The sequence below is a fragment of the Mytilus galloprovincialis genome, chromosome 1, assembly GCF_965363235.1.
Source record: "Mytilus galloprovincialis chromosome 1, xbMytGall1.hap1.1, whole genome shotgun sequence".
Lineage (NCBI taxonomy): Eukaryota > Metazoa > Mollusca > Bivalvia > Mytilida > Mytilidae > Mytilus > Mytilus galloprovincialis.
Window position 1 is genome coordinate 123686184 of NC_134838.1, and position 15510 is coordinate 123701693.

Consider the following 15510-nt stretch of genomic DNA (forward strand, 5'->3'; position numbering starts at 1 on the left):
GCGGGTAATACACAGTAATTAATGATCAGTTCCCTCCCTTTAAGGCCCTACCATAGACAATAGGTAAACTGTTCATTGATGAGTGCTATTGATCAATCCTAATACTAATATCACAATTTCCCTTGAGCCCTATTTCTCCAAGCTTTTCACTTATATAATTCATTCCATATTAATGACTACTTTTTCTGTTGTTATGGATACCTTTTTAAGCACATATATCGGAATTTTTGTGAAAAAATTTATACCTGAAACAATGTGCTATCTTTTAAGTACATGTTCACTATAGTTATTTTTATGCAAGTTTTAGGAAATTTGGAAAAAGCAATTTTCTAGTGATGAATTCAATAGTTTTATTGGATTTTGAAAAGACTAATTGGACTTCTATTGTATATAAGAGAGCTTTATTTGATTAGGTAAAGCAAAAGCATGTTATATTATCATGAATATTTTACATTTCTATCTCAGTGAAAATGAATGTTTATCTTTCTATTGTTAACTTCTATAGCAACTTTTAAAGAAAGCAGTCATAATTATTGAGCACAAAAACCTCTATCAATACAAGAGATAAGCTACGTAAAATCATAAATATTTGATTGTTTTCAAAGAGTGAAACTTGTCACACTCAACCCATTTACCTCGGACTCAGCTTAATGATTTTCCTTCAGAAATATATTTTGATATACAAAGAAAATTTTCAAAGCTATATAATAATTCAAACATGAAGCAAAAATAAAACTGTCTAAATCAAATAGAAATATGTATTTGCCTCTAATATTGCATTTTTTTTTTACTTGTATAAATGTAATATTTTTTTTACAGCAAATTCCAACGAGTATGAAGCTACAGGTAGATTCTTTGGTTAGATTCCTTGTTAGCTCAACCATGAAATGATTATTACCTCAAAATTGTGAGGAGCATAGCACAAATTCATCATCCAATGAAAACACTCATATCAATGGCCTGTTTATAATATGTATGTTTTATACAAACAGGTTTTCCTAAACAAATTTGCAAATTAAATTTCATTTCTTATAGTTTTTGATTGAATTAAAAAAAATCTATGTATTACAATAAATTAGAAGCGGAGTTACGGTTTATTTTTTGTTCAAGGATGATGTACCCTTGTGTTGATTCAATGCTAAACAAATGGAAATTTTATAGCAAATCCACAGCATTTCCCCTTGCACTTTCATAGTTGGCAATTTAGTACTTGCTATATGGAGGTTTCTTTTGCAAGCAGTGCTAGAAATGATTTCATTAAAACCAGTTTATAAATTTAACAAGTGAAACTGCGAGCTACTGCTCACTGATGATACCCCCGCCGCAAGTGGATAATATTAATAGTGTAAAAATATGCAAGTGTTCGGTAAACAGGAAGTTGTCGAGTGATGAATCTGAAAAGGCATCACACGGTATAGCTGACTTATAAAAATCCTGAAACCAAATTTCAGAAATCCTTGTATTGTAGTTTCTGAGAAAAATGTGACGAAAATTTTTTAACTTGGTTATCATGTGTAAAATCATACAAGTGTTCGGTAAACAGGAAGTTGTCGAGTGATGAATCTGAAAACGCATCACACGGTATAGCTGACTTATATAAATCCTGAAACCAAATTTCAGAAATCCTTGTATTGTAGTTCCTGAGAAAAATGTGACGAAAATTTTCAACTTGGCTATCATGTGTAAAATCATACAAGTGTTCGGTAAACAGGAAGTTGTCGAGTGATGAATCTGAAAACGCATCACACGGTATAGCTGACTTATATAAATCCTGAAACCAAATTTCAGAAATCCTTGTATTGTAGTTCCTGAGAAAAATGTGACGAAAATTTTCAACTTGGCTATCATGTGTAAAATCAGACAAGTGTTCGGTAAACAGGAAGTTGTCAAGTGATGAATCTGAAAACGCATCACACGGTATGGCTGACATATATAAATGTTGATACCAAATTACAGAAAGGGTGGATGTGTAGTTCCTGAGAAAAATGTGACGAAAGTTTCATGGGACGGACTGACTGACGGACTGACGGACTGATGGACGGACGGACGGACAGACAGAGGTAAAACAGTATACCCCCCTTTTTTAAAGCGGGGGTATAAATATTGGTTTAAACAATATATATATATGGACCAATTCAAGTACACCTTCTAGGGTGCGCTCGAATTTCGTGACTTCGGACGAATTTTTTTAATTTACATTAACGGTTGTCTAGGACTTTTTGTTAACAATAAACGCTATCACATCATAGAAAATCAAGTGAGTAATCTATGCTTTTTAAAAAAATTTAACAAAAATATCTGTGGATTTTCTACAAAAATCTTGGTTGATTCGCCACAAAATCCTGTTTAACTTTTAAATGCAATAAAACTACAAATAATAATGCTTGATCGAAGTTTCCTCATTGTAAATGTACAAAATGGCCTATTTCTATTATTTATTATCTTTGATGTTTTTATATTATTGCAGTTTGAAACATTCGTAATTCAAAGGCTACAGAAGGGGCCATTAACCTTATACATACACATAACTGGATTTATAAATGAACTGAGTAATTGATTGAAATAAAATTGGCTAATCAAACACACCTACGACATGCTTGTGAATTAGCTTATACTCATCAATAAATTTTAAATTTAGATTGAGAACTTATTTTTAAACTGACTTGTAAAACAAGTTTTACGATGTTTATATTCTGTCACTAGTTCTGATTGGTTCTCTGTTTAACTATTGACTCCAGCCAAAGGCTTGTGTACCTTACCAAATAATGATTTCATGGTTGAGCTAACAAGGAAGCTAACCAAAGAATCTACATTTAGCTTCATACTCGTTGGAATCTGCTGTAAAAGGCAGAAAAAGTTTATTTCAATAATGTTTTTATCGGTTTCTGTTTTAAAGCGTGTTAATGTTGTACGTACATATAAAACATTTCCCTCAATAACTTGTCTAAACTGGTAAAGAAAGAGCAACTGAAATAACCAAATATTGAGACATCACAGACAGTAATCAACTCAACTGTTTGATTTTTTGAGAGAAAACACTGAAAATGTTCAAAACAAAAAGGTAATGACCATATAAAAAGCACTTAAAGTTACCACATAAACATAACTATATGGTATGGGCAAATGTAATAACAATACTATCATAAAACCACCATAACTATTGCAATATTCATCTGCCAATAATGGACTACTGACGTCATTTGCAACTGTAATTTAATTTTCCCAGCATTCTTTGAAAACAAAGCATGTATCGGGACTGTCTATGTATGGAGGTGACGTAACAGGTATTGGTATCCATTGATTGGACGAACCAATTATGACTAAACCTGAACATGACAAGCTGTACATATGTCCTATAACTGTAAATTAACTTAAGTTATTCTATCCTGTAGCTTATATTCCCCAGATACCCTTTCTATCTAGTTATACAATAGATAATTGTGTTAATTTTCAGTAATGCCAGATTAACTCCAGCAAACAAATAAGCATAAATAGATTCATATAAACAAACCAACAAACATATTTGCAGTGTAAGATCTTCTTCAATATGTCAATTTTTCATAATAACGGTAGAAACATTTATTTTCGTGGAGTTAAAATTTCGTGTTTTGTCTATATGTAAGATTTCATGGGGATTTAATTTTGTGGTTTCCAGTAAATGGTAGTGATGTTATGTTTAGGTTAAATTTTCGTGTTTTTTAAAAATTTTGTTGATATGATATTTCCACAAAATAAACAAAATTAAATCCTCCACGAAAATGTCTGCTTTTACAGTATATTGTATTCTACCTGAGTAAGTGACTAAGTCTGTAGCCAGTTTAGTAAAACTGTTATGTAATGTAAACACAGTTGATATAAAATGAAACTAAATAAGAGTTTAAAAAAAATTCACACTTAATAAAAAGTTATTTAAGACTATAAAAAATCCTTTCATATTATTATCAAAATCGTGTCTATGAAGTTAATGAAACTCCTACAGGAAATTGAATATTTTAGAGAATGTATTTTAAAAAGTGACAAAATTATTTAGATCTCGGTAAATAATAGATATTAAAGCAGGATACATTTATCAAATAAATTTGCATCAGTGCTTCACAATCAAAAAGCACTTTAGTATGTTGGTGAAGTATACTGCAGTATAATTAGACAAAAACACAATTATCTGTTTTTAAATTCCAACAATTATGTCTAAATTGATTTCAATATAGCATATCTACTTCCAAACTACTAATCAATAATGATTTGAATCTGAAGTAAAGATTTATTTTAATTAAGAATTGAATGCTTCTTTTTGTAACTTCATTGGGGTGTAAAAGCGTTGACCGAAGTACATTTAGTATGAAGCTTTTACAACCCCATGAAGTTACAAAAAGAAGCATTCAATACTTATAATTACATTTTTTAGCTATGATCATGAAAACACAAATTTTTATAATTGTTTTATTTAATTCACCTGTGCACTTTATTGTGGGACCACGTGCTATCATGAATGATAAGTTTTATTGAGTAGTGCAATTGCTTAAGGAATAACACGTGATGTGCAGTTAGACAATCAGCATAAAGTACTATAATGAAACATACATCTAATGTAATCATATACCTGTAGTATCTGTACTTTAAAAATACATCAGCATTTAAATAACTCTAGCAATGGGAGATAACTCTTATCTGATTCTGATATCAAACCTACAACAAATAATGGGAGATAATTCTAATTTGATAATGTTTTATACTGCCAGAAGTTAGATATGATATGATCATTATGAAAATCACTCAATTAGATGACAGATCTTGCATGCTTAAAAAGATACACTCATAAATAACCTGTTGATACAGTGTGGTCCCACTTTTTTGCAAATACAGGTTGTACTGTTTAAAATACAGATTAAACTCTAAAATATACAGACCAGAGGCAGATTAAGATATGGGCCCAAGGGGCCTGTCCCCCCTTTTCTGGTTATAATTTGGTTGATTTCATAGGGAATAGTGAAGCATGGCCAGAGTGGGCCCCTTCTTAGGCAGTCAGTGGACCCACACTTGTGAAAATTTTAGAAACCGCCACTGCAGGCAATGCTGTCCAAAATATAGATGATACTAAGAAAAGTAAAAATAATACTGTCCAAATTACTGATCATACTGTTTAATATACAGATTAGTTTGGTTATACAATGTACTCCAGGATACCAATCATACTGTCAAAAATACAGATTATATTTTTTCTTATACAGGTGATAATGTCTAAAAAAAAAAACATATTATACAATTCAAAATGCAAATCGTAGTGTCCAAAATACATATCATAGTATATACAAACTACAGAGTCAGATTGTATTGAAGGATACAATTTATTGTGCCAAAAATGCAGATTATATTGTTTACTATACAGATGAGCATGTCCAAACTACAGATTATACTGTCCAATATACAGATAATTATGTACAAAAAAAACCACAGATTTACTATTCAAAATATTTTAATTAAATAATCTAAAATAACAAATGGCTGAAAAACAAAGCAGAGAGTAAAACTTTAATAGAATTTTCAAAGAGCAAATAATAAATCAAAGATATGTTAACTGAGATGAAACTAACAGGTTATAAGAAACTTATATAAAACTAAGAAAATGTTATATGAATGCCAATGAGAAAAGTATACCGTAAATAATGAAATGTTGTATGATTGCCAATGAGAAAAGTATCCTCCAGACATCAAAAGACCAGGATGTAAGCAGCTTAAGTTCACCATACAACCTTAAAAAACCCCACCTACAATCAAGTAAGCAATAAAAGGCCAAGAATAGGACAAAATGTATATCGATGCAATCAAGAAAACCACACATTTGCATGATTAAAACCTGTAAGATTATTTTCAGGGAGAGCCATAAAAGATTATCAATTGACTATTATCATCCCTATGGTCTTTCTGTACATGAACATTTGAATAAGAATGGACATTTTGTTTGGATGGGTGGAATATCTGACAAGGTTCCTGAAACTAGATATAAAAAAAATGATAGTGGCTAACTTTGGTTTCAATTGTCTTTTTAAACTGAATGGTTTCATAGATTATGATTTTTTTTTATAAGTATTGCAACACAATCCAATCTGGCATTAACATCAGGCTATGTTAAGCTATATGTTCTTACACGCCTGTGTCCCTTACCTGATTCTTCAACAATAACCATTTTTGTTAAAAAAAATCATCATGAATGGATAATTACTCTGTGACAATTTCAGTCATGTTGAAATATTTATAGATTTTTTCCTACTGAACATTTTTACTTTTAAAAGTTTTTATCTACCTTTTTGTCAGTTACCCTTTTCAAGATAAAAGGCAAAAAATCCAAGAAACGGTAAAAACAGTTTTAAAGGGAAACATGCATTCTGTGAGTTTTGCATGGCAACACATAGATATAGGAAGATGTGGTGTGAGTGCCAATGAGACAACTCTCCATACAAATAACAATTTAAAAAGTAAACCATTATAGGTAAACATAGTCCACTACCAGTTAAAAATTATTGTATTGGAACATAATTCTAACTTGATCTATAACTTTTCATGCTGAAAACTATATAACAAATATCAAGTCAATATCTTCAAGCATGAATTTTTCTACGTCAAAGGACCATAATTCTTTACAAATTCATCAGATCTGTTTAAGTTTTAAACTTGATTTTTTTCATGAATACACGATACACCAAATATCAAATCAATATTTTCAAGCATGAAGGAAAAAAGTGTGGAAAACTGATTTTCCAGACTGATGGATGGACAGACAGACAGACAGACAGAGTGCAAACCTAAAGTCCCCTGCAATTTTGTCAGTAAGGGACTAATAACTCTAAAAATGAGTCAACTAGATTTCAGCCATGATGGCTTATTTGTAGATCTTGTTCTTTGGATCATTTTTGCTGTATAATTTTTTTTCTATCAAAGTAATGCAAAAAAAAAGAAAAAAAATGTGATTGCAAGAAATTATCTTCAATAAGGAGTCAACTGACATCTTGTCTTGCTATTTGCTTTTTTTTAATAAAATTTCTCTGTATCTATTTCAGTTTTCAAATTAATAGACAACAAGAATGTGTCCATAGTACACGGATACCACACTCGCACTATCATTTTCCAAGTTCATTGGACCGTGAAATTGGGGTAAAAACTTTAATTTGGAATTAAAATTAGAAAGCTCATATCATAGGGAACATGTGTACTAAGTTTCAAGTTGATGTGACTTCAACTTCATCAAAAACTAACTTGACCAAAAACTTTAACCTGATCTTTGCACTATCATTTTCTAAGTTCAGTGGACCCTGAAATTGGGGTCAACACTTTAATTTGGCATAAGAATTAGAAAGATCCTATCATGGGGAACATGTGTACTTAGTTTCAAGTTGATTGGACTTCAACTTCATCAAAAACTACCTTGACCAAAAACTTTAACCTGAAGCGGGACGAACAGACGGACAGACGAACGGACCCACAGACCAGAAAACATAATGCCCCTCTACTATTGTAGGTGGGGCATAAAAATGAAAAGAATTGATGAATTTACATTTAAGGGCTGTAACTCCCATAAGAAGTAGTCTGACAGTCTTGATTTAAATGGGCAGCAGGTAAATCTCAATATTTTCAACATTTCTGCGAAGGTCAGGTTTCCTTTATTCATAAGGGTTTTCATAATAAAAGACAAAACTTTCATTTTACCCAATATATTCTATTTTTAGCCACATGAGCCATCTTGGTTGACAGGCAGGGTCATCTCACATATTTCTAGAATCTAGATATCCAAATGATGATTCAGATTGTGACCAAGTATGTTGCCCAGTAGTTTCAAAGGAGAAGATTTTTGTAAAAATTGACTATTAAACAATGGATGACTGACAGGAGACAACAGATGCAAAGTGATGAGAAAAGCATTTCAGTCAGGTGAGCCATTAAAAAACTGTATATTTTTGGACAATAAAAAGCATCTAGCCATATAGTAAGCTATAAAAGGCCCCAGCAAGTAAAATGTGAAAACTTTATCAGCCTGACTTATAATTAACAAAGCAAAATAGACAACTTTGGAATTCATGCACTTCCACGTAAATTTCCCATGTCACAAGTTTATGTTATTCTCTCACAGTAAGAACTGATGATGTTTATTCATGTCAACCCGTTTAACTTCTTATAATTGAGCACCCCAGGGGCGGATCCAGCCATTTTAAAAAGGGGGGGGGGTTCCCAACCCAGGACAAAAGGGGGGTTCCAACTATCAACTATATGTCCCCATTCAAATGCATTGATCGGCCAAAAAAAGGGGGGTTCCAACCCCCAGAACCCCCCCCCCCTGGATCCGCCAATGCACCCATCAACATAATGATGACAAAGGGCCAGGTACTAACTTACTATGCCACCAATGGCTTTCATTCATTCATTGCTGCCATTGTTGATCAATGTTGGTTGCTTGACGTTCAGTAGTCCAAATAATTATGATGCCTTGGACGGCTATTTTATAAAATTTTTTTGGACGCCCTCCTGCGATGAGGGAACTAAAAAAATCCAAATATAAAAATACCCTCAGAAGACGGCATGATATGTGTAGGAGGACCATTGCATTCATAACTAATTAATGAAAAAAAACTTGATAAACTTGATAATGGAGTATATGTCAGGTGTTGGTCCATATAAAAGGGAGTGCAAATCATTTAAAATAGAGTACCTGTCTCATTACTCCAAGTAAGGATTTGTATACATTGTATATGATAGTGAGATCTCAGTCTCGAGATCTCAGTATATAAACTTGAAAGAATCTTTTATTAATTTTTTGCTCTGACACAGTAAATGCTTTTTAAACTCTAAATTGAAAATTACTTGAAAAAATGTTGAACTTTATCTTGATCTTCTTTTTCCATTTCATTTTGTTGTTTTGCATTGAATTGTAGTTGTAAAGCGAAAAGAATATTGTTGGTGGTCTTGATGTTGCCTTTGAAGTATGTAGAACACTTTACCGTACTATTTAAAACGTTTCGCTGATTATTAAAACATTTATACAACTTAGATCAAAGTTCGTCTGATCACCATCAACATGCAAGTCCTTGAACTGTATTGTTCAAGTTAAAAAAGTAATGACATTCGTCAACAGTCAGTGACTGTTAGACTGGTAGATCCGATAAACATGACTGAAAAATTTATATGAAATTGCAAGAAAGAAAAATATGGAGGAAAAAGCACCAGAAGATGTCTCCGAAGTTGAAGAGAAAGTAGGTCGACAGCTGATTTGCAGCTGATCAGTTGATGATCAAATGCAGCTTTTGTAGTTTTGATTTGAGAAAGCTTAAAGTTTAAACAAAGTCTATGCCAAACCCAAATACTACTGTTGGTTTCTAGATTTATACAAGTATTGTTTGGTATAGCAATTCCTAAATGTCATAAATCTCCATAAGATTGTCAGTTTTCCAATCAAAGGTCTGTGGTTTTCTCAGGGCACTCCAGCTTTCTCTACCAATAAAAACTGGTCTCCATAAATTAGCCCTAAAGTGTTGTTAAAACACCAACAATCAATACACCTTATCACTATTTGTCCACCATTATTTGACATCTCATTTTTAGGGTTCCCGTAAAATTTTGACATCATAATTAAAAAATATCTGACGCCATAATTGTAAAGTGTGATTGTTGTTTGACTTCAATAGTTCAAGTGGGGTGATTCTGGGGTCAACTGGGACAGATTTCCAATTAGCTATAAGTTGTATAAATCAGACAAACTACAAAAATGTATATATACACAACTCCTGTTAAAACCATCACAGTCTTATATACATCTGAGACTACTATAGTTATAGTAGTCTCAGTATACATGTACAATTCAAAATGAAGTATCTGGACACAAAGTTAACACACATTTGTAATAAACCATGATTTTTGCAAATAGAATGAATCATAATTAGTTATTATTGTATCTAAATCCAGATTAAAACAGTGATAATTATTGTGAGAAACCATTTGCATCTTATTTGTCCATGTAAAATTTATTAAAGAAATCTTGGGAGTACACTGTAAGGCCTCGAATGATGCATGTCGTTCCGAACTTGCAAGACTACCATTGAAAAATAGGATAATGTTATCTTGCATTAAATTCTGGGACCATTTAATCACTTCAGAAGGAAGTTTAGTTCACCAAATATATAATGCTACAAAAAAAAGCAACCCATGGGTTAAAAGGTTAAATATTATTATTCAAAACTTAGGTTTATCTTATTTGTCAAATGATAACCTTACTATTAAACCCATGTTTGGTTTTATAAAACAAAGACTAATTGACCAGGGTTTTCAGGAACAACATGCAAATATTTCAGCATCTCCAAAATTAACATTTTTCCAAAGTGTTTACAAAATGAGTGAACGGGCAGGTTATGTTGATGCTTTAAAAAATAGATCAGATCGATCATCATTATGTAAATTAAGAGTTAGTGCTCATAACCTTGCCATTGAAAGAGGAAGATATTTAAAAGTGCCCAGAGATCAAAGAATTTGTGAAATCTATAAAAGTGGCGAAATTGAAAATGAACAGCACATGCTGCTACACTGCAGAGGTTACTCCGGTATTAGAGAGACTTTTGTATTAAAAATGTTCAAAATTACAGGAAAAAGTATATCCACATTGTGCGATAAAAATAAAATAAATCTTATACTTAATAATACACCTTATACGGCACTAAAATTATCTTCCTCTTTCGTAACAAATTGTTTAAATGCAAGAAGTAATCTATTGTAATAGATTTTCATTATACCTTTATTAATCGTTTATTCACATATATATATATATATATAATTGTTTGTATTTTACTACCATGTATAGCAAATTGTTTATCCATTCGGTCATTACCATTTATTGTAAATGCGTTTGTGCCAATAAAATATTGTCTATCATGTCTATTGTCTATGTAAATTGAACAAGAATTAAACACTTGAATATTATAATACTGCTATTGGTTACAAGTAATCTGGCTAAATTTAGACTTTAACAAACAGGATTCTCTTAGGTTAGCCTTGATGACACAATTTGACTATTACCATTGAGGTTAATCATAGAGGCGATTTAAAACATTTCAAAGAAATGCAGGAACATTTCTAACAAATTAGTAATGGAGCAGTTGGTGATAGATGAATACAATTCACTTCCTGTGTTACTGTCCTTTTGAGGCAATCATAACTTATCTTCTTATTTTTTTGCTTACCGGTACTTACTGTGGTATTATTCAGTTACATAGTTACATTAAATAGGCTAAATGGACAGATACATCAATTTTATTTAGCAACGTACTAATTTGTGTTTTTTTTTTTTGCAGGTTCTGAGAGCACGAACGGTGTATGTGTTGATGAAAGAAGATTACAGGATATCTAGAAATATTAGAGCATCATGGTATTTCTCAAATCTTGACACAGTTATACCTTTTGTTCCAAGAAAATCACTGGTTAGTTTAAAACTTAGGGTAGTAATGCATATTGCACTTGTGCAAAACTTTTGAATATTGCCTGGTAACTTTTAGTAATACATGTATTCTACAGCAAAATGATATTTGTGAAAATCAGATACCCACAATGTTACCCTGACAGGACAGAAAGTTATCACAATTGTTAAATAGCAGCATAGATTGTTATTTAAGTCATACTTTCATATTTCTGTAATTTATTTTTAGGTAGAAAATCATAAATCAAAGATGGGAGACATTATTATGTACCAACCAGTCTATCTGTTTGTCTGTTTTTGAGTTAAATTTCTGGCTAACAATTAAAGTAACATATCTTTTGAAAATTTAAGACAATGTCATGGACCATAAAATAGAGGTCAAGTTTGATGTGATCTAAATACTGTAAACCAACTTATTTTTGTGGATACTTTATTTGGCGATTAACCACTTCTGAACCACTTCACAGCTATTTGATGTCACGCTTTTCTGACTAACTTGATGAGGTTTAATTTAATAAGGAACAATCCAAGTTTTACATATTTGAGACAATTTATATCCACATTACTTTTCTACTCGCGAAAGTCGTGAAAAAATTAATCGCTTGTGAAAATAAATTGGTTTACAGTAGTTATGCCCTTAGTTTCCTTCAGAAGATGTATTTTGGAGGTTTCTGGATAATAATAAAAGTATAACATGACCAAATATTTTGAAGTTTGAAAGATTGATATCTATTGATGTCTATTAATATTTTTAGGATAACATTGAGGATGAGTTGACTGTATTGTCTGTCCTACCCCATGAAGATGATGTCCCAGATGAAAATCAGCTCAGAGATGGATTTAAATTTAAACTGCTCCCTCATTCCAACATCATATTCCTGGCAAAGAGGTATAGGATAGTGTTTGTTTTAGATCTTAGCCACTCAGCTGCATCAGTCGTAAGTTTTACATATTTAATGATGTTTTCATCATATAGAAGGATTTCCAGTTTCTTCTTTTTTATGCATCTATAATTTAGATTAACTTATGATTTTGGAAATTTGCATAACTACATCGATCAGTACGTGTAACAATAGGTTCAAAGATATTACCTGTATTGTTTTCTTCAAAGAATTAAATAATAACAATATGAAAAAGAACCTTATGGAAATTCTTAATTTAATTGGTGAAAATAAAATTATAGACTGAAAACTAGTCCTGACAAAATTTTGAAAACAGGCAGTTTGTTAAATACAATTACAAAAGGGTTGTCTTGACAAGTTGTGAAAACTTAATTTACATGTTAATTTTTTATTTACTAGATTTTCAAAACTTAAACTAGTGCCAAATGAAATTTTAGGGTATAAGATCAACAATCTAAAGCAGACAACCTTAAAACTGTACAGAAACACTTTGTCTATATAACAAAAAAAGTTTTATATAATAAGGGACTGTATAAACCCAAAGTTTACATGGTAATGCATGATAGTTGCAGAAATAATATCACAGTTATGACAGTTGCAGTATAATAACATTTTTTTTAAATTGTTATTCTCTACCTTGATTGTTGCCATATGGCTATATTTTGACCCATGTTAATATTTGTGTGTGTGAAATAACAAATTAAAAAAATCTACCAACAAATCCTCAAACCAATGAAAATTCTAACCTAACAACTCAAGTACATTCAGTTTTTCGCTGCAGTAAATTTTGTTTAAACACCATGTAATTATGCCCCATTTATGGGCATTATGTTTTCTGGTCTGTGCGTCCGTTCGTCCGTCTGTTCGTTCGTCCGTTCGTCCGTCTGTCCCGCTTCAGGTTAAAGTTTTTGGTCGAGGTAGTTTTTGATGAAGTTGGAGTCTAATCAACTTGAAACTTAGTATATATGTTCTGTATGATATGATCTTTCTAATTTAAATGCCAAATTAGAGTTTTGACCCCAATTTTACGGTTCACTGATAGAAAATGATAGTGCAAATTTTAGGTTAAAGTTTTTGGCTTCAGGTTAAAGTTTTTGGTCAAGGTAGTTTTTGATGAAGTTGAAGTCCAATCAACTTGAAACTTAGTATACATGTGCCCTATGATATGATCTTTCTAATTTAAATGCCAAATTAGAGTTTTGACCCCAATTTTACGGTTCACTGAACATAGAAAATGATAGTGCAAATTTCAGGTTAAAGTTTTTGGCTTCAGGTTAAAGTTTTTGGTCAAGGTAGTTTTTGATGAAGTCGAAGTCCAATCAACTTGAAACTTAGTATACATGTGCCCTATGATATGATCTTTCTAATTTAAATGCCAAATTAGAGTTTTGACCCCAATTTTACGGTTCACTGAACATAGAAAATGATAGTGCAAATTTCAGGTTAAAGTTTTTGGTCAAGGTAGTTTTTGATGAAGTTGAAGTCCAATCAACTTGAAACTTAGTATACATGTGCCCTATGATATGATCTTTCTAATTTAAATGCCAAATTAGAGTTTTGACCCCAATTTTACGGTTCACTGAACATAGAAAATGATAGTGCAAATTTCAGGTTAAAGTTTTTGGCTTCAGGTTAAAGTTTTTGGTCAAGGTAGTTTTTGATGAAGTCGAAGTCCAATCAACTTGAAACTTAGTATACATGTGCCCTATGATATGATCTTTCTAATTTAAATGCCAAATTAGAGTTTTGACCCCAATTTTACGGTTCACTGAACATAGAAAATGATAGTGCAAATTTCAGGTTAAAGTTTTTGGTCAAGGTAGTTTTTGATAAAGTAGAAGTCCAATCAACTTGAAACTTAGTATACATGTTCCCTTTGATAAGATCATTCTAATTTTAATGCCAAATTAGAGAATTTATTCCAATTTCACAGTCCTTTAAACATAGAAAATGATAGTGTGAGTGGGGCATCCGTGTACTGTGGACACATTCTTGTTTTTATTATGTATTGTAGGACTTAAGGACTGGAGAAGTTATACTGAACAAAGTTATTCCAACATTAAGAAGATGTCTGACAGGAGTTGTTAGTCCTGTAAGTTATTAATTATTAAGGGTGTCAGAGTACTTTGTTAGTCCTGTAAGTTATGAAGTAAGGGTGTCAGAGTACTTTGTTAGTCCTGTAAGTTATGAAGTAAGGGGGTCAGAGTACTTTGTAGCTTTTAATAAGGCTAAAAAATATTTGCTGCTTTATCTGAAGCAAACAACAATTGATCTAGCTTAAAAGTGGTTGATTTAGATGATTATAAAAAAAATGTGCACCTGTAGAGTAACAGCAGTCTAGCCAAGTTTGTATGAATCAGAGGTCTGTTATGGCATTGACAGTGCATGATTACCTACATTATGATGAATTTGAAAAGTTATTTACACATTCATACAAATCTATTATTTTTTTTGTACTATATTTTCTCTGAACATTTCATATAAAAGTATTTGGTGCGATGAACTAAATATGTAATGCTGTAGTTTTTCAATAACATCAGAGGAGATGGCAGTCAAAAACTAGATTATCCTTTATAGTATAGCCATCATTTTACATCAATCCTAAACCGATTTATAATAAAGATAAAAGTTTATTCTTCAGAAATCAAAAATAGATCAAAATAGTGAAAATTATGTATGCTTAGGCAAAAAATAGAAAGTTTTTATAGGAGAGTGATGGGGATTAATGATAAATTTTATCATGTCATTACATTCCATTAGTGTTTATTTTTGTGTTTCAGTTTATCTTGCCTGGAACAGATCTGCTATATGAACCTGAATTATATGTTACTGTTATAGCACATACACCGCTGTTGAAGTGTACAACTAATCAGGTGGGTAATAATTAAGAAAGCAAATAGATAAATATAAATTATTACTAAGCAATGCTAGCACTGCAGTTATATGCTTATCATAAACAAACTTACAACTGAACAAATAATATTTTAGAAGCATATCAAAATACAACCAATTCAACTTTGTGATCTCAAAAAGGATCTTTTCATTACATATTTTACATTGCATAGAATGGTTAATTTTGATTTTCTGACTTTGACTATGAGGTTCTGCACTATTATAATTATTTCTGTTTGAGATTTAACAGCTAAGACTACAAATGCC

At 31.5% G+C, this 15510-nt stretch overlaps 1 protein-coding gene across 3 annotated transcripts in view; it reads left to right on the forward strand.

Annotated features, from left to right (window-relative positions):
- Window positions 1-9035: 9035 nt before the first annotated feature.
- The window catches only part of LOC143056829 (KICSTOR complex protein SZT2-like), a 116201-nt gene continuing 109726 nt past the window's right edge, over window positions 9036-15510 (forward strand). For all 3 annotated transcript variants that reach the window (XM_076230003.1, XM_076229998.1, XM_076230012.1), the window contains exons 1-5: window positions 9036-9239; window positions 11328-11453; window positions 12205-12387; window positions 14366-14443; window positions 15132-15224. In XM_076230003.1, coding sequence (XP_076086118.1) covers window positions 9195-9239; window positions 11328-11453; window positions 12205-12387; window positions 14366-14443; window positions 15132-15224 — 525 coding nt within the window. In that variant the 5' untranslated portion in view covers window positions 9036-9194. The remainder of the gene's footprint in view (window positions 9240-11327; window positions 11454-12204; window positions 12388-14365; window positions 14444-15131; window positions 15225-15510) is intronic.